Source organism: Eptesicus fuscus, chromosome 10 (genome assembly GCF_027574615.1).
Source record: "Eptesicus fuscus isolate TK198812 chromosome 10, DD_ASM_mEF_20220401, whole genome shotgun sequence".
In the NCBI taxonomy this organism is placed as follows: Eukaryota; Metazoa; Chordata; class Mammalia; order Chiroptera; family Vespertilionidae; genus Eptesicus; species Eptesicus fuscus.
The window spans coordinates 26,299,380-26,322,794 of record NC_072482.1 but is presented as its reverse complement, the minus strand read 5'-3'; the positions used below and the strand labels follow the sequence as shown (position 1 = coordinate 26,322,794).

The following is a 23,415-nucleotide window of genomic DNA, read 5'->3' as shown; positions in this document are numbered from 1 at the left end:
AGCAGTAGGAGGAAGCTTCATATTTACTTGATATATTTACTATATATTTACTACATATTTACTTCATATTTACTCCACCTATTCTCTCCTAAATATACTCCCAGTGATGGAACTCCTTATTAAGAAGATCACCAGCATCCTCATTTTGCCAAATCCAAGGGTCAAAACACAGTTTTCATTAGTAAACTTTTCTCTCCTCCTTCTGCCCCTCTCTCTCCCTCATTTCAGAACATTGAGCTAGTCATACTTCTAAATTTATGTTATGTTATTATGTAGTTGTTATATGAAATAATTTCTTCTTTTATACATTTTATTTTTTTTAAATTTTTACCGTTTTCATTTTCATCTTCTAGGAACTGTAGTTATACATATCTTGGTTAGAGGTAATTTCTCCTTTTGAATAAATAAGTCTTTGAAATTTGAATTTCTCTTATGATTAGTGATCTTGAGCATCTTCCCATATACTTATTTCCCATTTGTGTGTTCTTTGGAATTTTAATTTTTTAAAAATAATTTTTTATTGATTTCAGAGAGGAAGGGAGAGGAAGAGAGAGAGAGAAACATCAATGATGAGAGGGAATCATTGATTGGTTGCTTCCTGAATGCCCCGCACCAGGGATCAAGCTCGTAGTGCCCTTGACCGGAATCGAACCTGGAACCCTTCAGTCTGCAGGCCGACACTCTATCCACTGAGCAAAACCAGCTAGGGCTGGAATTTTTATTTTTATTCATCCATGAGCTTCCCATTATTGCTTTTCCACATAGGACCCAGCAGAGTTCCTACTATTTTCAGTGTTTTGAAAAACTCACTTTTATTATAGGGTTCTTCTAGAACACCTGGATTGTGGGGATGTTTTCAGAATTCAGGTTTGTTTGTTTTTCTTTTATTATCCTAGGTCCTCTTTCTTGTTTCTATAAGAGAATTAGGTGAGATTCAAAAATTAAGCCATTGGAGGAAAATGGAAGTCATAGAAACACTTCCACTCTGTGGAATGTGCCTGGTATATTTTGTAGAACAAAGTAACAGAACTTTGTCAAATTAAGTTTATGCATAATTTATGAACCCAAACTCTTCTTTTACGTACATATTCTAAAGAAATTCTCACACACCTTTTTCATTTCAAGATGGATCCAGTATGGGCAAAACATATTTTACTGATTTATATCTAACATTTTGCCCAACAACAGAGGATATAAGCCCTTTTCATATAATATTCAGTAATTCTGATTAAAAATATACAGTCATTTGGAAAACAATGTGGAGATTACTCAAAAAAAAAATGTAATTACCATATGACCCAGCCATCTAATTCTGGGTGTATATCCAAATAATTAAAGCAGGATCTTGAAGAGATATTTGCGTACCCATGTTCACTGAAGAATTACTAACAATAGCTAGGAGGTGGAAACAACCCAAATGTTCATTGACAGATGAATGGATAAAGAAAATGTGGTATATAAAAGGCAGCATTATGCAGGTTTTACAAAGGAGGAAATTCTACCACATGCTACAACATGGATGAACCTCAAGGACATTATGCTAAGTGAACTAAGCCAGTCACCAAAGAACAAATACTGTTTTATTTCACTTATATGAAGTATCTAAAGTGATTAAAATTGTAGAAACAGAAAGTAAAAAAGGTGGTTGTCAAGGCTTGGGGGAGAGTGAGAGGGGAAATGAGTTTTTAATGGGTCTAGAGTTTCAGTATGGGAAGATGTGTTGCATAACAATGTGAATATACTTAACACTACTGAACTGTATACTTAAAAATAATTAAGATGGGAAATAATGTTATGTGTTTTGACCACAACAAAAAATACCTTCTTACATTGCTTCCATCAGACTTACCAAGGGGGTGAATTGCAAGGTGAATGACCAGCATGACCAAGGGTTGACACTGAGTCATCACATAATCCTAGTATTGTGGGGATAACCACTACAGATAAGTCAATGAATGCTAAAATAAATTCTTGAATAAATATATACAGTAAGGGACCAACAGTGAAAGGGGAACAGAAAATACTAAAATCTCTGAGGGGTCCTGTGACTTAGCTGGTAAAAGTGTGTGGGGGCGGTAAGAGATCCATGGGAGGACTTGTATGCATGCATATAAGCATAACCAATGGATGCAAGACACTGGGGTGGGGGGGAAGGGGCGATGAGGGCATGTGCTTGGGGGTAGGGGAGGCGGGGGGGGAGGTTAATGGGGAGAAAAAAGAGACATATGTACTACTATTTGTAATACTTTAAACAATAAAATAAAATTTTAAAAAAGTGCCTGTCTTGTAAAATCTATGCAGTTTAACATTTTTAAAAGAAAACAATTGTCCTGCATTAACATATTGAATATGTTTTCTCAATAATATAGCAGCCAATTTTAAATAGACTATATAAACAAGTATAAAAATGATTTAACACTTCTACCCAAAACTATTCAGTTATTGCTGAATGATAATGGGTGCCTTGCGATTTTTATGGATACCTATGTTGTCTAAATGTTCCACAGTGAGCATGCATTGATTATGAAATAAGAAAAGAATTACTTTACAGTAAACATTTAAAAAATAAAGGTGCTGTATACATCATTTTCACTGGTTTTAAAGCTGGGCAAGTTTGGCATATACTGTTCTTGACTATGTTGTTGACAAATGTGATTACTGAGCTATTAGTCATGTAGATATATATGTACGGACAGACAACTCCCCAAAAGTATAAGAAGGGCAAAAGAAATATCAAACATTTTGAAAGGAAAGTGTAGAATTGAACAGAAAAAGCAGTGAACATGTTATTTCATTCAGCTCTATTTCTTGATGGAAAAGTTATTAATCAGAAATTGATGAAATTTCAAAATCTAAAAATGTCTAAGGTTGTAGTTTTGTAGAAAGCAAATAATACCAGACATATTCAATTTATTTTTATGACAGAATGACAAGGGGGAAGCTATACATTTAACAGATTGAGAATTGAGCCAGCTTCTTCGGTGTGAACTGTGTTACAATTACCTTAGCAATCTAGGAAGTACAATGTTATGTAGGTGCATGTACCCAAAGGGCAGTGATCAAAAGTTTATTGTCAGTATCAGAGGACAGAATGAATTTTCTTTCTTTGCAGTTCTCAGGGTTTTGTATGTAATAATTATATAATGGATTGAAATTTTTAAATAGAGAGTTTAAAAAAAGTCAAAGTGACTTGTTAATACTCTGGAGTACAAAAGTAAGAATCTGATACCATCATAGCAAGGAGAAATTATAGACATATTACAAATAACTTTCTTTTCAGATAGTCAGTGTAAGATAATTGTCTTTAAAAAGATTATAGCATCTAGCTGAAAAAGTATAAAATTACTTTATACAAACTATGCAGGTGGCATTCATTCAGGCATTATCTGGTAAGAAATGTAATCTTAAACTTTTTTTTAAATTTCACATGGACCAAATAAATAATATGTTGTAAGATTACTACCAGAATGTTATAGGGATTTTATATATGCTATATGAAATTACTTTGGGAAAGATGTTAATTAAAAATTAAATAACAAAGAACAAAGCTGTTTTATAATGTAGTATTTCTCCTACCTGCAGAAGTAGTCAGTCCTTTAAAAATAATTGTTAAACATACAACATAACTTAATATGAATTAATAATTTCTCTATCTAAAAACTATCATCACTTATTTTTCTCCAAAATAACAGAAGCAGGATGTTGTTTCATCTCTAAGAAAACTAAAAAAACTGACACATTCATATTTTAATTTAGGGAGTGCTTTCAAAAAGTACAATTGACCAAAAACAAGGAGAAAATAAATGTTTAGAGGTGACTTTATGCTAATAATAACTGTCCAATAATCTAAAATAAATAAGGGAAATGAATTTTCCAAGAATTCTTCAAAACATTGATTTTACATAGTGAATTCTATGAAGTGATTCTAGCGATATACATTATTCTCACCATTTCATTTCTATTATTTTAGAACAAGTCACCATCATTTCTCAGCTAGACAAATAAAAGTTGGTTTTCTTGATTGTTTGCTCTCTGCTATGATGGGTTTTGCATATTAACATCTGGTGTTATCTTTACAAGTAAAAATCAAATATGGCTTCCTCCTTCCTGCACCAAAACCACCCAATGGCTTTCCATTATTCACAATAAAAAGCAGAAAATGTCACTTGTCTACAAGGTCTTACATAATCTTTCCTCAGAGTAAGTCAAGCTGTTTCTCCAGCCAACTGTAAAACTTGATTTCTCAATCTCTCTTGACGTGATTTTTTCTCATTATTCAGGGTTCTGCTCACCTCACCCTATAAATCTAAAGTAATAACCCCACTTCTTGACTCAACTTTCCTTTATATTTTAATAGCTTTATTGTATTTATTCTTTATGTCCATATATAAATATGCATGTGTACATACTAGTATATTCATTTTCTAATTGTTCATTTGCCCTATCAGAGCATAGATTCCATAAAAGCAGACACATTTTCTTGTTTTCTGTTCTATCTGTGATACCCACAGTAGAGGTTTAAAAGTTTTTGTGGAATAAATTAATTTTTTAAAAGAAACAATGTATAAATAGTATACATTTGCTCAAAAATATTCATTTTGGGAACATTGTCATAGGGCAAAGTTAGTAATTCCTCTTAAACATGCAGACTGACAGTTTCAGGTTGATGAATGTGAATAATAGTATTTACATATTTGGTCCCTTATGTGACTTTTCTGTGACCCCCTTGGTAGCTGCCTTTAAGTTTGATTAGAATATAAAATAACATGCTATTTATCTTTACTACGCTATCTTAGATAATGGATAATTACTATTTTCAGTTACTTTTTTCTTAGGAGTAATTCTAAGTAAAAATAAAACATATAACTTCAAAGTATATTTCATTCTATCCATTGCTCCGAGGAAAGTTATTAATTCATAGAAGACAGATCTTCAATTACCCCTTTTTAGTTTTGATTGACAGGGGTCCTCTTACATCAGTTGCAGCATTCATGTAGCTGTTAACAAGGTGCTGTTTCAGCCCTTTTATCAAGATTCTTCACAGTCTTAAGGGAAGTAATAACAACCACCATATTTTACAGTGACTTCCCATTTCACTTATTGTTGTTTTCTTGTGATTTTTTCCTGTAGAAATTGAAAAATTCCAAGGTTCTGATGGAAAAAAGGATGATGAAGAAAAGAAATATCTTGATGTCATCAGCAACAAAAACATAAAGCTCTCAGAAAGGGTATTGATCCCTGTGAAACAATATCCAAAGGTACTGCATTGCATGCTTTGGTCTCATAAAATTCAGAAAAAATAAAACACAATAAGATGATATTTTATTCACTGACTTTTATAAACTAAATATTTAAAGTTTCATTATATTTGTGTACACAAATATATGATACTGATATAGAGAAAGGAAAACTTTTTAAAGCACAATGATGAGAATAATTGTCAGCTGAAGCCTATAGCATTTTTGTTCTGTGAATGCGGGAAGCAGAATTAGATACTTTAATAATTTATTTAACATGTTAGTGGTTCAGTATTTAAATATATACACTCACTTGATTATGTTTTGGTTCATGTTAAAATGTATATTCTTATTATAAAAATGAGTGGAATTTAGAATGGTACTAAATATGTAACATTCGCCAATCAGAAGGAAATTATTATATCCAGGGATGGAATAGAGTCTTTATTAGACCCTTGGATTATAACCATCAGTCTTCTGTAATCAGGAGACTACATAGAAATAATTATGATATTGTTCTCTTCCAAGTACTATTTTATTAGACATTTTGTCATATGAGGTTTGAATCACCAGAATCAGGATTATAAAAATATATCATTCAGTGGCATGCTTTCATTGTTATATTCATAAATTCCAATGGGTAAAGAGAGGTTTTTATTCTTTTAAATGCATTAAGTAAGCCACAAATGGAAACTCAAATATTCAAGCTGGTAATTTACTTTCTGAAGAGTTCATCTGAAGCAAGGACCATGTAATTATTCTAATAATAAAGATTATAGAAATAGATGCTGTAGTTTATCAATTGTCTTCTAATGTGATACATTTTAGTAAATATAATTAAGTGGAATGTTATGTTTGTAATTATTTCAAACAGGGATAAAACTGTTGCAGTCCACCAAACCATGAAATTTAACTTTCAAATGAAGTTTTTATGCATGGAAGTTTTTAGTTTTTGTCTGTTTCTTCCTTTTTTTTTAAAAAAGCTAGATTGCAAGAAAGGTACATTCAATAGACATAATTTCACATTAAAGCATATTAGACTTACTTTATAATCACGTTTTTATAAATATTAAATTGAGAAGTCATAGAAACATAAATGAAAATTTTTACAGAGTAATGAAATATGGTAGAAATAGGGGGTATTAAGAAAGTTGTATTTTTTATTAAAGAACACTAGAGGCCCAGTGCATGAAATTTGTGCACGGAGGGGGGTTGTCCCTCAGCCCAGCCTGTACCCTCTCCAATCTGGGACCCCTCAAGGGATGTCTGACTGCCCATTTAGGCCCGATCCCAGGGATTGGGCCTAAACGGGCACTCGGACATACCTCTCACAATCCAGGACTGCTGGCTCCCAACTGCTTGCCTGCCTGCCTTCCTGATTGCCCCTAACCGCTTCTGCCTGCCAGCCTGATCACCCCCTAATCACTGCTGCCAGCCTGTTTGCCCCCAACTTCCCTCCTCTGCCGGCGTGGTCACCCCTAACTGCCCTCTCCTGCAGGGTTGATCACCTCCAACTGCCCTCCCTTGCAGGCTGGGTGCCTCCCAACTGCCCTCTCCTGCTGGCCATCTTGTGGTGGCCATCTTGTGTCCACATGGGGGCAGGATCTTTGACCACATGGGGGCAGCTATATTGTGTGCTGCAGTGATGATCAATCTGCATATTACTCTTTTATTAGATAGGATAGAGGCCTGGTACAGGAGTGGGGGCCAGCTGGTTTGCCCTGAAGGTTGCCCCTGATCAGGGTGGGGTTTCCTTGGGGTGTGGGGTGGCCTGAGCGAGGGGCCTGTGGTGGTTTGCAGGCGGGCCATGCCCCCTGGCAACCCAAGCGGAGGCCCTGGTATCTGGAATTTATTTTCCTTCTACAATTGAAACTTTGTAGCCTGGAGCAGAGCCAAGCCTGGGCTCCCTCCGAGGCCCACAGCCATTTGTGTTGGGGTTATAATTGAAACTTTGTTGTCTTAAGCAGGTGGGCCCGGCCAGGGTGTGCAGAAAGCTTTGCTTCCCCTGTTGCCAGCGGCAACCCTGGCCTGCTCTCTCAAGCTCCATTCTGCCGCCATTTGTTTGAATTTGTTTACCTTCTATAATTGAATCTTTGTAGCTTGAGTGGAGGCTTAGGCCTGCAAGGGCTGGCAGAAAGCTTGGGTTCCTCCATTACCTAGGAAACCTTGCTCTCTGTGGCTGTAGCCATCTTGGTTTGGGTTAATTTGCATACTCGCTCTGATTGGATGGTGGGCGTGGCTTGTGGGTGTGTCGGAGGTATGGTCAATTTGCATATTTGTCTATTATTAGATAGGATAATTACCCCATTATAATCTAGAGTACAAGGATTTTTCTTTAAATTCTATACTTAAATATTATATAACTTGATACTGTTTCTCAGAATGACACTTGTCTATTCGCTGGACATGAAAATGTCAGTGAAAAACTCAATGTCTGCTTGTGAATAAAATTCAGCTTTATATCTTTGACCAAATTAGGTTGTCAAGTAGTAGAAGGCATGTCAAGTTCAGATTGCTCTTCAAGTGACAGTATGTGTGATTTTATGCTGAATATTAAAGTAGTTTATTTTAGTCATAATAATTAATATTGGGGCAATATTTTTCAATTTTTAAAATTTACAAATAGTTGATATGAAATATTATATAGGTTATATTAGTTTCAGGTATACAACGTAGTGATTCAACATTTTATACCTTACAATGTGATCATCCCACTAATTCTAGAAGTCATCTGTCACCATGTAAGCTTATCAAACTATTATTGAATATAAACAGTATTTTGTGGCATCTAATTTTTGAGATTTAATTTTATAATTTATCTCACGAGCAAATTATTGTACCTTTAGAATCACAGAATCCTTAAGCTGGGACTAACCTTGAAAATCACAGAATACATAAATCTTTCATTTTATGGATGAGGTACCTGGGAGGTTATGAATTGCTCAAAGACATAGCTTTGATACACATGGAGATACTTAGAGAGATTGCAGTTGTTTAATACTAGTGGCCCAGTGCATGAATTCATACACAGGTGGGGTCCCTCGGCCTGGCCAGCGATCGGCGTCTCTCCCAGTCCTGATTGGAGCCGGCAGGGCGTGGAGGCATTGGGCCGGGGGAGGTTGGCTGGCTGGGAGAAGGGACCACAGGAGATTTTCCGGCTGGCAGGAGGGGAGGGCTACAGGAGGTTCCGATTGGGATGATTGGGGCCGGCTGGCCTGGAGGAGGGGCCATGGAGGTTGGCCGTCCATGGGAGGTTTGCTGTGGGAGCGCACTGATCACCAGGGGCAGCCCCTGCATTGAGTAATCAGTACGTATGATAGCGACTGGTCAACCCATCATTCTGGTTGTTCAGTCATAAAGGTCGCTTAGGATATATATATATATATATATATATATATATATATATATATATATATATTCCTCAGTTTTTGTGAGCCATTACATTTTTAATTTAAATAATAATGTTCACATATTTGTGGTTACTTTTTCATGTAAAATATGGAAGAATGAAAAAACTATAGGTCCTAATAATTAATAGCTTTATGTCATATTATCAAATCTCAGTTTATGCTTTAGAAAATTTACCATTTTTAATTGATGAATAGAATGCCAAATCACTGCATTATTTTTTAAAAGGCTGTGCATTTCATACATCTAGTTATCACACATAAGAGAACTCTTGTTAGAGTTTTTTACAGGAAATAAGTACTGAGAAACAGAACAGAATTGTCTAAGTCAGGCGTCCTCAAACTACGGCCCGCGGGCCACATGCAGGTGTTTTTGCCGTTTTGTTTTTTTACTTCAAAATAAGATATGTGCAGTGTGCATAGGAATTTGTTCATAGTTTTTTTTAAACTATAATCTGGCCCTCCAACGGTCTGAGGGACAGTGAACTGGCCCCCTGTTTAAAAAGTTTGAGGACCCCTGCTCTAAGTTGACCTAAATTTGTTTTCATTTACTCTTTTAGTATATATTAACTAGAGGCCTGGTGCACGAAATTCTTGCACGGGGGTGGGGAGGAGGGTCCCCTCAGCCCAGCTTGCAGCCTCTTCAATCCGGGACCCCTCGGGGGATGCCCGACTGCCAGTTTAGGCCCGATTCTGGGGATTAGGCCTAAACTGGCAGTCGGACATCCCTCTCACAATCCTGGACCGCTGGCTCCTAACCACTCACCTGCCTGCCTGCCTGCCTGCCTGATCGCCCCTAACTGCCCCCCCTGCCAACCTGATCACCCCTAACCACCTCTGCCTGCTGGCCTGATTGCCCCTCACTGCCCACTCCTGCTGGCCTGGTCGCCCCTTCTGCCCCCCTGCCAACCTGATCACACCTAACTGCCTCTGCCTGCCAGCCCGATCACCCCCAACTGCTCCCCCCCGCTGGCCTGGTTGCCCCCAACTGCCCCCCCCCACCGGCCGAGTCACCCCATACAGCCTGTTCGGTCGTCTGTTCAGTTGTGATGGTCGCTTTGGCTTTTATTATTATAGATAATATTAAAATAAATCTTTTGAAAAATATATTTTATTTCAAAAGTGGTGATTCTCTCCTACTGAGTGATTTTTGCCTGCTTCTCACAAAAATATCAGTGGGGTTGAATTAAGATATGAACACTAAACTTGAGCCTTAGTTGATGTACATTTGTGAGCTATAAACTAAGTGGTGAGTGTGATACTATGAACTGCTGAGAAGAGCACAACAGTATTTATGGATTTAAAGTTTAATGTTTTATAATAAAAAGGGATTTATCCTTCAGGGGATTCACTGGAAAGAGATCTGTTTTTGACAACTTCTCTCAGAGCCATCTTTGCTCTTGATGCCTACTGTCTATTTGAACTCTTAATGAATGTGGTCCTGACACAGTCCTTTCCAATAAAGGACAATAAATAACTATGGGGGTTCTTGAGGAAATAACCTTCTCCTGACTTTACTACATGACCTTTCCAGATAGATTTTGTTTCAGTTAGTCTTCAATGTCAAGTTAATTTGCTGACTTAATTAAGTAATATATGGAATGAAAAGAAGTTTAAGATTTAAAATTATGAAACATATAAGGATGGTCTTATTCTATATTAAGAATGATTTGTATAGTTCTAATGCTTTATGTTTAATCACATAACTTGGAGAAAATATGCCACATTATTAAATTATTTTAACAAATAGGTTTTCTTACTTGATTTTAATATTTTTGTTTGTAACAAAATTTTTGTTTGTAAAGAAATAGGCCTTGTACATCTATTGTTTGCATTTGCAATTGTTTTAGAATCAGAGCAATTATTTCCTGATAGTCAAGTCTCCAAGGAGGTAAAATGTGGCAATATGTTCTTCTATAATCCTAAGAGATTCAAGCAGAAAACTCACCATCCTAAACATTATCTCATTTTCCCTAAGTTCACATGTATTATATTTTATAGTCAATATATTTTAATTTTTTTTAATTTTAACATCTCTAAGTGGTATGCATATTATAATCAAAACTAGAGACCCGATGCATGAAATTCATGCACGGAGAGGGGATCCCCTCAGCCCAGCCTGCACCCTCTTTAATCTGGGACCCCTTGGGGGATGTCTGACTGCCAGTTTAGGCCAGATCCTGGGGATCAGATCTAAACTGGCAGTCGGACATCCCTCTCACAATCCTGGACTGCTGGCTCCTAATCACTCACCTGCCTGCCTGCCTGGTCATCCCTTACTGCCCCCCCCCCCCAACGCCAGCCTGGTCCCGAACTGCCCTCCTCTGCCAGCCTGGTTGCCCCCAACTGCTCCCCCCGCCAGCCTAGTTGCCCCTCACTGTCCCCCCTGCCAGCTTAATCACCCCCAACTGCCATCCTGCCAGCCTGGTCACCCCCAACTATACCCCCCAGCTGGCCTGGTTGCCGCTTGCTTGCCCCCCTGCTGGCCTGGGTGCCCCCAACTGCCCCCCCCCCCCCTGCCGGCCTGGTTGCCCCTAACTGCTCCCCGCTGCTGGCCTGGTTGCCCCCAACTATCCCCCCCCCCCCGCCGCCAGCCTGGTCACAGTCCCCCTGCCGGCCTGGTAGCCCCACACACCCTGCTGTTCAGTGGTTTGGTCATCCCTCACTAACCCCCCTGCCGACCTGGTCGTAGGCAGCCCTCTTGTGAGGGCATGAGGGTCAATTTTTCATATTACCTCTTTATTATATAGGATAATTTTACAGTCTTATCAGGCAAGCAGTGGTCAAAACTCATTCTTTTGATCTGTAAAGTTGCACATGTAAATTTGGTCATGGCTTCTTATGTCGAGTTGTTTGTAGTGTTGGAAATATGCGTATTTTATTTAATCACTGTTTAAGATGTTTCCAAAGATTGCATTATGATTCAGTGTTGATTATGATTTAGTGCAAAGCTATTACATATGCAAAAAAAAAAGAATAGAACCATAAAACCATTTGGTATTGCAGAGGACAACATTCATGCTTGGAAGAAGGAGAATAATACTATAATTTCTTGGCCCTCAACAACCAAGTGCCTTACAAGACCTAAGAAACAAAGATAGACATAAATGGCCAGAGCTATATTATGTTTTGTTACTGCTAGATATGCAACAGGAGCGCCTATCAGAAGCATGGGCAAGTTAAGAGAGCATTAGAGGATAGAAAGGTGTACTTGCTCGGGGAGATCTACCTGTCGCTTGCTACTGTACCTCTATTTTTCAGCCTCTCAATGTCTTTTAAAAATATCTTTTTGATGTTGCCTTCAGAATTCTCTGAAATACATCAGAACTTCTCTAAATTAAATTTGCCCCAAGGCCCACTTTTCATTTCTCTCCTTGAGTCACTGCCAACATTTTAAAGCAGTAGATTGCCAGGAGTATAAATCGGCCCCAAATGTGGCCCTTTTTAAGATCAAACGCAGCCATGTTCCCCTGTGCTGCTTTGCAAATCAATTCCTTATGTAGATTAATGCAGAAAATTAAGGTTCTAAAATATGTTCAAAAGCATTGCACTTGCTCTATATTTCATCTGACTCTACGCAGTCCCAGGGAGTGGGGCTGCCTTCCTTGCTTGGTTGGAAGCAGTTCTACCACCAAGCCTGTCCTTCCACAGAGCTATTTCCTTCTTTACACTTTGAAAAATGAAAATATAAGTCCAAGTCTTTGGTGTTATTTTTTCTGACTTTATAAGTAATTATCTGATCATTTAAGGGTAGTTTATAGAGACCAGGGATACTAACCGAGGAAACTATGACCACATTTCAAAGCCAATATAGCCAGATGTAGAAAAACTTCTCTATTTTTCTAAGCAGTGTGGTTATCCCAAACCCACTCTGTAGTTTACATCTTAAACCCATTTCATCTTTACAGACAGAGACCATTGCATAGCATCACTTTTAATTGTCTAAAGGAAAAGAAAGAAATAATTTGGTGAGATTTATGATTTCAGTTTAATTTATATCAATTTCCTAGTCCCTCACTTATGAATTTAAATTAAACTTATGGACACTGACAGCCATATGGTGATTGCAGGGAGGTAGGATGGAGGAGGGTATAGGGTGAATAAACAGTAAATGGATGGAGACTTGTCTTGGGGTGGTGGACATACAGTAGAGTGTACAGATGATGTAGAAATGTGCACATGAAACCTGTATAATTTTGTTAACCAGTGTCACCCCAATAATTTCAATAAAAAAGGAAAAAAAATTAATTGAGAAAATAATGACACTCAGATTCACATTTCCTATTGGAAAGATAAAAACCAAACTGCTTGTGGACTTCATTCTCTCCAGTAGAAAGATACATGAAATAACCCTGTTTTCTTGCAAAATATAGAAATTTGCAGTGATATTGCCTTTTCTGATGACTTTCTTGTAATTAATACTCATCCCATGTATTTCAATATTATTTTCCCATTGGGAACTTAATTTTTTTGTCTCTATCTCACATTGATCCACGGGTTTCTAATTCTGATTTATGATTCTCTCCACATCCTCTTTTTTTATGGGCTCAGCCACTTCCTCACAAAATATGTCCTCATACTTCCTGAAATAATCTGTCCTTCTTTTCTATGTCTGTTTTAATGTGTTTATCCATCCTGCGAGGTCATTTCACTTTTATTCTCAACTGAACAGCTAAAAACTACTTCAAAAGGATCATGAAATTGCAAATCCCTGTTGAAATGTCCATACCTATATCTTTACTCAAGAGTTCCTTGAGTGCCTAAAGATCTTCCACCTCACAACCCTGTCTATAATCTTGCCATTCATTATTTGCTTGTTTCATCATGTGTTTGTTTGTTTAATAAACTTCAGTAAGTTTCTCTGCACCCATTAGAGCACAGATGGCTCTTTCATTCCTTTTGATGTTGCAGTAGAAGTGGCTTCGACATAAATCTTTAAGAGACTGGATAAGAAAGATCACTTTTAGAATCAAGAGGCAAAATGTTACCAATTGAATGGATTCCTAAATTATTATTAAATTTGAAGGACTTATTGACCTGTAGAAGCAAGTGAATTCTATATAAATTCAAGTACTTACATCTTAACATCTTGAGATTAACAGAAAAGCAAACTCTCTAGAAAAGATACAGGAAATGTAAATTAATGCATCCCCTCGAATCTTGCAGGTAAGGGTTACTGCTACTTGCATTACTAAATTATGACCTCACTACATCTGACTTTTTGAAAGAAATTTAAATCCATGTAGAAAAGTTGTGAATGAATGTGACTTTTATGGTTTTTAAATTTTTAAGTAATGTTTAAAAGAAATTTGTATAGCATTTGTATTTCTATCATTTTATAAATAATTTTCTTAAAAATATGTGGGTTTCACAAGTGTCTCACCCAAATAAAACACTAGCAAACACTTATTATTAATATCCATGCAAAATTTTTAAAAATTTTACTAAATGTTCACTAGTGTTCAGAACATCACTATTCACAATAGCCCAAGAGTAGAAAAAACCCAAATATTCTCAACAGATGAATGGATAAATAAAATGTGGTATATAGGTGCAATGAAATATTATTAAGCTTTAAAGAGCAATGTAATTTGGATACATACAACATGGATTACCATGGAAAACATTGTGCTAAGCAAAACAAGCCAGGCACAAGAGGACAAATATTGTATTATTCCACTTACATGAGGTACATAGAACATGCAATTTTATATATGCAGAAAGTAAAATAGAGATTACCAGGGACTTTAGAGAGAGAGGAATGGAGAGTTATAGTTTAATGGGTATAGATGAAAAGGTTCTGGAAATAGATGTGGTAGTGGTTGCACAACATTGTGAATGTACTTAATGACACTGAATTACATATTTAAAAGAAATTTATGTTATAATATTTAATCGAGGCAGAGCATTTCTAAGAAAGATGGAAAATTCTGAAGTCATAAGTAAGTTATTAAAGCATTTCACTACATAAAATTGAAACGCCAGTACAAGTAAAAATGATGATGAGAACCAAAACCCAAAGGCACAAAAAGTGCCAAACTGGTGCGACTCTTTGAGTAATATTTGAAACACATGACAGAATGATCATTTTCTTTATATGTAACTAGAAAATTCATGAACTGGAGGGGGGTCCCTCAGCCCAGCCTACCCCCTCTCACAGTCCAGGAGCCCTCAGGGGCGGAAGGCAACCCAGTGATCAGGGGAAGGTGATGCCCCATCACACCTCTGCTGCTGCCACTGCCGGCAGTGCAAGTCTCAGCCGACCCTGGCAACCTGAGCCTCGGGTGGCTCTGGGCAGCAGGACAGCCGCCATCCGAGGCTTGCCTGCACCTTGGGCCAGCCCTGGGTGGCTGGGCAGCTGCCATTCGAGGCTTGTCTGTGCCTTGGGCCAGCCCTGGGAGTCTGGAGGGCTGAGGGGACCGGGGGATTCTGGGAGTAGGCGCATGGAGCCCAGCAGGGCTGAGGGGACTGGGTGCCGCCATCTTGTGGCTGTGGGTGCCACCATCTTTGAGGGCATGGCAGTCAATTAGCATATTCCCTCCTTATTGGCTGTGGGTGCTGCCATCTTTGAGGGTGGGGCAGTCAATTAGCATATTCCCTCCTTATTGGCTGTGGGCGCCGCCATCTTTGAGGACAGGGCAGTCAATTAGCATATTCCCTCCTTATTCGCTGTGGGCACTGCCATCTTTGCAACGGTGTGAGGGTCAATTAGCACATTCCCTCTTTCTTAGATAGGATGGACCCAATTTTTTAAATTAAGCAATAAACAAATGATATCACCAGATAGTTTTGACACATATACTGTTGAAAGCAAATAGAAAAGGAAAACAAAACAAAACTTGCACTTCACTTAGAAAACTGCAAGTTAAGATAAATATGCAATGCTTCTATTCTTTATCAAACTGACAAAAAAGTTTTATAATAACCAATAATATAGTTAGTGTATGGGGAAAAATATACTTCACTTCATAACCTGTTCATCAGAGCACTGAAATTCAATCATTTTGGGAAGCAATTTTGCAAAATCAATGAAAATCATAGAGGCACAGACTTGGAAGCAGTTGATTTATTTTAGAATTTTACATATATACTAGAGGCCCGGTGCACAAAATTTGTGCATGGGGTTTGCTGGCCAGGGGGAGGGAACTGGGGAGGTTGGCTGGCCATGGAAGGTTGGCTGTGGGAGCACACTGACCATCAGGGGGCAGCTCCTGCGTTGAGTGTCTGCCCCCTGGTGGTCAGTGTGCGTTATAGCAACTGGTCGACCGGTCATTCTGGTCATTCGGTTGTATTTATATATATAGATGTGTGTGTGTGTGTGTGTGTGTGTGTGTGTGTGTGTGTGTTGTAGAATGGTAGGTAAATGATAGAAAAACAGATAGATATAAGTAAAAGGAAAGGTTTCTTTTCTGTTACAGGCTCTTTTGTGCTATTTGGATTATCATTAACAGTTATTTTTCTAGTAATAATCATATTTTAAAAATTGTTTGGTCTATTGAAAACATTTAAAATAGAAAAAAATCAGTTGGCCTAATTAGTGATGGGCTGCCTCCTGCACATCTCACATTGGAGATCGAGCCTGCAACTCAGGCATGTGCCCTAACCAGGAATTGAACCATGACTTCAACTACTGAGCCACATCAGCTCTCTATCCTTCCCATTTTATAGAAAAAGAAATTAAATCTCGAAGAGCTGACTTGCCAAAATCACGGTAACTAGGAAATGACCAATTCAGGATCATATCCAGCCACTCTGAATTCACAGCTTGTTGTCTTTGCCTCATTACACTGTGTGATTTTGCTATTATTATGTAAGGAAATAGCATCTTCAAACATCTAGTACAAAACTTAACCCCAAGAATGACTCCTCAAAATCTGTTATGAACTTAAAAACCAGGTGAAATTTTTTTCTTTATAAAAAAACACACTTCTATTTCTGGTTTATGAGTAAACTAGAGGCCCGGTGCACGAAATTCGTGCACAGAGGGGGGTTGTCCCTCAGCCCAGCCTGTACCCTCTCCAATATGGGACCCCTCAAGGGATGTCCGAGGGGCAGTCGGACATCCCTCTCACAATCCAGGACTGCTGGCTCCCAACTGCTTGCCTGCCTGCCTTCCTGATGGCCCCTAACCACTTCTGCCTGCCAGCCTTTTCACCCCCTAACCACTCTGCTGCCAGCCTGTTTGCCCCCAACTTCCCTTCTCTGCCAGCCTGGTCACCCCTAACTGCCATCTCCTGCAGGGTTGATCACCTCCAACTGCCCTCCCTTGCAGGCCTGGTCCTTCTCAACTGCCCTCCCTTGCAGGCCGGGTGCCTCCCAACTGCCCTCTCCTGCTGGCCATCTTGTGGTGGCCATCTTGTGTCCACATGGAGGCAGGATCTTTGACCACATGGAGGCAGCTATATTGTGTGTTGCAGTGATGATCAATCTGTATAGTACTCTTTTATTAGATAGGATAGAGGCCTGGTACAGGGGTGGGGGCCAGCTGGTTTGCCCTGAAGGGTGTCCCTGATCAGGATGGGAGTTCCCTTGGGGTGTGGGGCAGCCTGAGTGAGGGGCCTGTGGTGGTTTGCAGGCGGGCCACGCCCCCTGGCAACCCAAGCTGAGGCCCTGGTATCTGGAATTTATTTTCCTTCTACAATTGAAACTTTGTAGCCTGGAGCGGAGCCAAGCCTGGGGCTCCCTCCGAGGCTGGCAGCCATTTCTGTTGGGGTTATAATTGAAACTTTGTTGCCTTTAAGCGGGTGGGCCCGGCCAGGGTGTGGGGGAAGCTTTGCTTCCCCTGTTGCTGGCGGCAACCCTGGCCTGCTCTCTCAAGCTCCGTTCTGCTGCCATTTGTTTGAATTTGTTTACCTTCTATAATTGAAACTTTGTAGCTTGAGTGGAGGCTTAGGCCTGGCAATGGCAGGCAGAAAGCTTGGCTTCCTCTGTTACCTAGGAAACCTTGCTCTCTGTGGCTGTAGCCATCGTGGTTTGGGTTAATTTGCATGCTCGCTCTGATTGGATGGTGGCCGTGGCTTGTGGGTGTGTCGGAGGTATGGTCAATTTGCATATTTGTCTATTATTAGGTAGGATATGCTTAAATGAAGAGTGTAGTCTAAAACTCCAGTTTAGAGAAACAACTAACTTTAAAACATCATAAAATCGTCTTTCAATCTGGGATCTCACACTTAGAGAATTAGGGTTTCTGTGAGTACCCACTATGTCAAACACTAAGAAAGCACAGTGAGCTGCTGTTCTATTCCTTCAACAACACTGGTGATGAGAGTTCTGAAGCGACTAAACTTTAAAAATATTTAAGGAACTTTTCTAAAGCCACACATTGTATCATTGATAGTGTTAACATTGCAATTCAGGTCTGTTTGCCCCAAAGCCTCTCCTCTTTGCATTAAACCATTGTTATAATTCACTTTCTTTTATATGAAGAGGCATTGAGATAATTCTTAACACAGACTGCTAAGGCCCACAGATGGAAAAGCATGTGTATTTCTCCTCTGGTGTTAAGTGAGGCAGAAATAATAGACTCATTAGTTGGAGTGTATCTCATAGGTCGTACAGTCTAATCTTCTACCCAATTCAGGAATCATTTTTACAAGATCTGCAATACTCATCAGCCTGTCTATGAATACCTCTAGTGATTAAAAAGAAAATGTGCTGTGTTATGAAACAGCTAGATGTAATATTGAGCACTATTGCAGTTCATTTTTTTTTTCTCATTGAAGTAAGACCTTTATCCCTGTAAGTTGATAATGGACCTGGTTCTGCTTTCTGCATCACTAAAGAACTTTCTTGAACCATGGTCTTACTTGAACTATCATTGATACGTCATCTTCACTTGGCTTCCGGACACCACATCATATTTTTATCTCCTGTTGTAAAATTTATTTCATTTCTCATCCTCCTCTCCTGGTTTCTCCTCTTCCACGAAACTTCTTATAGTTGAAGTTCCCCAGGCGTTATCTGTCGGTGCCCATTCTCTATCTACAACCTCTTGGTCATCTTGCCCATGGCATGATTCTAGCCAATACCTCTCTCCAAGACTTAGATATGAAACTGCCTACTCAATATCACCTCATAGATGTCTATACATCTCAGAATCAACCCTTATTTTTCTTACTCCAAATGCCCTTCGCTTGGAGTCTACCTGTCTCAGTTATTGGCAATAGCATCCTTTTACTTGGTCAGGTCAGAAATGGTGAACTCCTCCTTGACTCCTCTCTTTCTCCTACAAATTCTATCCAATCTGCCAGGCAAACCTGGTATTCCTGTCTTCAAATCAAATAGATCTCATAATCTCCACTGCTATTACCCTGGCCTAAGTCAAGATCTTCTCTTACTTGAATTACTGTGATAGCCTCTTAACTCATCTTTCTGCGTCTATACATGGCTACATCTATCCCTATCCAAGTATGCACAATCACATCTGATGTTCCCCCCCTCCATAGAACGTAGCACCTTTTAATATAATTTGCAATATACTTATTTGCTATTTTTATTGTTTCTCCATACTAGAATGTAAACTTCAAAATGCCAAGTCTCTTTGTCTTTCTTGATTAGTTATGAATCCCAATCATCGAGAACAATGCCCAGTACTTAGTAGGTGGTTAATAAATATTTGCTGAATGAATAGAAGATGATTTTATATAGCCTCTTCTCCAGACACTCTTGGGGGAGGAAATGCAGTTGCTGTACATTGGATCCAGAACAAGGATCTACTGATTCTCACCTCTTACCTCTTCTTACAGAATTTCCAGGGGACCTATCGCAGTTGCAGCAGTGACATCACAGGTCCTCTGAAAGAGACCCCGTATGACTGTTCTCATTGAAGTCCTGATGCTATTCCAATCTTGGCAGAGAGTCCAAGTACTGCAAAAAGAAATTACAGTGAAAATGTCATTCAATTCTAATGCCTACATAATCGGTTATGTGGCTTAACCAAATTTTCTAATTAAAATGATATTAAAAGGTTAACTCAGAAATTACTTTCAACTCATTGCTGAATATCATGTTATGGTTTTTATTATATAATTATCCATTTTTAGTAAGTGCAGTATATTGAACATCATTTGACCTTTTACAAAGAGCCTATGAAGCCCTCCTTATTTTCATTCTGAATATTAATTCCAGTTAATTATTTCAGTCATCCAGGAGGTAATTTATTGGATCTATATGGCAGTCACTTTGTCTCCAACATGTAAATGTGAAAATGGAAGAGTTGATTTCATGGGTCTCAGGAAGTCCTATAGTACACTAAAACAACTGTCCTAATATGGCTTCAAACAGAATGGATCCAGAAGCTTCAGGATGGTGTTATTAGGTGTACCGGTTAATAATAGCGAATTTTGCAATCTAAGAAAACACAATAAATTCAAGAGAAATATCAAAAGTGCTTTATTCAAAGTAATGTCCATCGATAGCTACACATTTCCCCATCTTTCAGGTAATTTGTGGATACCGTCCCAATATAACTTTTCTTGTTTTGAGGCAAACCATTCAGAGACCCAATTATCCACTTCTTCGTACGTTTTGAAGTGCTGCTCAGAAAGTGTGTGTGCCATTGATCAGAACAAGTGGTAATCTGAAGGAGCAAGGTTTGGTGAATACAGCAGGTGGGTTAATACTTCCCAGGCAAGATCTTTTAATGCGCCTTTTACTGGTTTTGAAGTGTGTGATGGTGTGTCATAATGAAGCAAAATTACTTTGCCGTGTCTTCTGGAACATTCTGGTCATTTCACAATCAAAGCATGGTTCAAATTGATTATTTTTTGTCAGTAGCGATCAGTATTAATCAGTATTAATTTCACCTGGTTTTAGAAGCTCATCATACACCACACCTTCCTGATCCCACAAAGCGCAGAGCATTGTCTTCTTTCTGAAGCAATTTGGCCTTGCAGTCGATGTTGATGGTTGCCCTGGATCAACCCATGATTTTGTGCATTTGGGATTCTCAAAATAAATCCACTTTTCATTGCCAGTCACAATTCGATGCAAAAAAGACTTTCTTTTGTGCCCTTGAAGCAACATTTTACTGGTAACTTTTCGGTTTTCCATTTGTCTTTCGTTCAGTTGATGTGGCACCCATTTTCCTTCCTTTAAAATCTTTCCCAATGCTTGTAAATGATCAGAAATTGTTTGCTGAGCAACATTTAATCTTTCTGCAAGTTGTTTTTGAGTTTCACATGCATCTTCTTCCAATAATGTAATTGTTGGTCTTCAAACTTTTTTGGTTGACCTGGACGTCTTTGTCTTTCACATCAAAATCATTACTTTTAAAGTGTTTAAAACAGCGTTCACAAGTATCTTGAGATGGAGTATGTTCACCATAAGCTTCCCAAAGTATTCAGCAGCACTTTTCTTCAAAATAAAGTAATAAATTAAAACTTCCCGCAAATGCTGCTTTTTTTTTTGGCACGCAATTCGACATTTTTAAAGTGTAAAAATATCTATGATGTTAACACTTTCAGAAAATTTGACATATGAAGTTTTGAAGCTTGTTGTCAATACAACAAAATAGCATACATATCAAATTGCATATATATCAACATATGTGTAACTCCATCTATTGAAAAAATTCACATTATTAACCGGTACACCATATAGTAAATGCCTGAAGGCAGATTGTCTTTAACAATTGTCTTTAAAGTTTAGAAACTAAGACCTGAAAAGGAGGCAAGGAAATAGAATAATTGACCTTATTTGAAAAACAGTAGAAAGGAGAAAGAAAGAGAGAAATTGATGCTGCTGTTAGTTTATTTTTTAATGTAGGGTTGAGTGGAGCAGAGAAGTATAATCATGGTAATGTTTGCTACTGTCAAGTCCTCTCAATAGAGATTCCTTAATTTATATGGATGCTTTTGGAACCTGGTAATTTTTAGTCTGGCCTCTTCTCCTATAGAGTTTCTATATTCTGGAAAGAAATCCGTAAGAATATACTAAGATGTAGAGTTTCTTGAGATGCAAAAGAGCTATGAAGGCACAGTACAGTATAATATAATGGGAAAATAATAGGATTTTGAACTTGAGACTTAAGTCACAGCTCTGCTGTCATTCAACGATGACAGTGGTGAGCTCTGTAAACTTCATTCTCAGTGTTTTTCAGCTGCAACATAAATATAATGGCATGCCATGAGGTTTCATCAGGAATGCAGAGAATATATGTACATACTTGGCATGATAGCTAACAGCACATGCTGTAGCTTGCATGAGAATAATCACTAAGTAATATTATTATTTTTCACTTAGTTGCACTCTTTTTGGCTGGGAAGCTCGTCTTTGAGCCAGATTCTCTATGTCTGATAAAACAGATAGTTGTAATTAGTTCCTCAAAGGGAGAGCAATTAAGACATTAATAAAAATAGGGATAAAATAAATGAAAGGTGATGATGATTATATTGGTGGTAAAAAGTCTTTTATTTGTTGACTATTATGTATTAGGCATTTTTCTGTGATTTATATTATTACCTAATTTAGTCCACTTAATATCTCTGTGGATTAAGTACTATATACAGAAGGAAATTTAGAAACAGATAATTAAACTGTTCAGTCCCATGGACATTTCATAATGAATTAAGACTAAAGAAAAGAATAAAGCTTAGGCATGAATGCTATCTTCTATAATTATAGTATTTTATAAGCTAATTTCATCCTTATTTATTTATTGAATTTATTGGTGTGACACTGGTTAACAAAATTATACAGGTTTCAGGTGTACAACTCATCATCTGTACACTGTATTGTGTATTCACCACCCCAAGTCAAGTCTCCGTCCACCACCATTTATCCTCTTATGCCCTCCTCCAACTCTCCCTCGCCAACCTCCCCCCCCTTCAGCAATCACCACACTTTTATTATTCTTATTTACTTAAATAATTCTAAAGAGGCCATGTGTACTCCACCTCCTTGTTTAAATGTTTGGAATTTGAAATTGAAATTTGTGAAATGTCATAAATTAGAGAATAAATATTATACATTTAATATTACATTTTGAAATGAGTTTCTATAAACCATGTTGTTATACTTTTACATATTAGGTTTTTGACTTATAATTATATACTGCTTTGTGTTAAACCATATGAGTACCTACCACGGCAGTACTTCTTGCTTATTTCTTATGTTCTCATCTGAAGACACATCTCTTAGAGGTAGAAATTGATGCTGCTGTTAGTTTATTTTTTAATTGCATGTACTAACTGAGAGCAAAATATTCTGTGTTTTAGTTAGTTGGGTATTTATTAAATAGTTCCAGAACTATTCAACAAATATCAAAGCTTCACAAAGTTCTTTATTATTTCTCGTCTGATAGTAACTTTATTTCACTTATATGCTAGCCTGTGTAATATGAAATTAGAATGATAATCCATGTTGGGTTTAGCATACCTCATTTTAATTTTCTTTTTTTAGAGTATGGTATTATATTTAACCTAATGAAAAAATATTAATCCATGGTTCATAAAAATCTACAAAATTACCTGTTTAGAACAGTAACTCTCAGTGCTAAAAAATTCTAATGATTTTTCTACTAAAAACTCTAATAAATTTTCTAATAATTTGTTTATTGTATGACTTTAGCAGTAGAATCTAACAAAATGCTTGGAAGAGTATTTCCTTACTATAATTCAAATAGAATCTTAATGTTAGGTCAAAAATCAGGATTCATTTTTTAAGGTAATGTTTTAATGAGGAAAATTTAATTTCTGAAATGGCCAATACACATTTGAATTTTTATCAAATAAAAAATCCTCAAATTTATGAATACTGATAGTTATGATTAC

General features: G+C 37.8%; 1 protein-coding gene across 2 annotated transcripts in view; it reads left to right on the top strand.

The window, feature by feature from the left end:
• Positions 1 to 23,415, top strand: part of KHDRBS2 (KH RNA binding domain containing, signal transduction associated 2) — a 523,179-nt gene that overhangs the window by 77,782 nt on the left and 421,982 nt on the right. For both annotated transcript variants that reach the window (XM_008138690.2, XM_054722535.1), the window contains exon 2: positions 5,131 to 5,258. In XM_008138690.2, the coding sequence (XP_008136912.2) occupies positions 5,131 to 5,258 (128 nt within the window). The remainder of the gene's footprint in view (positions 1 to 5,130; positions 5,259 to 23,415) is intronic.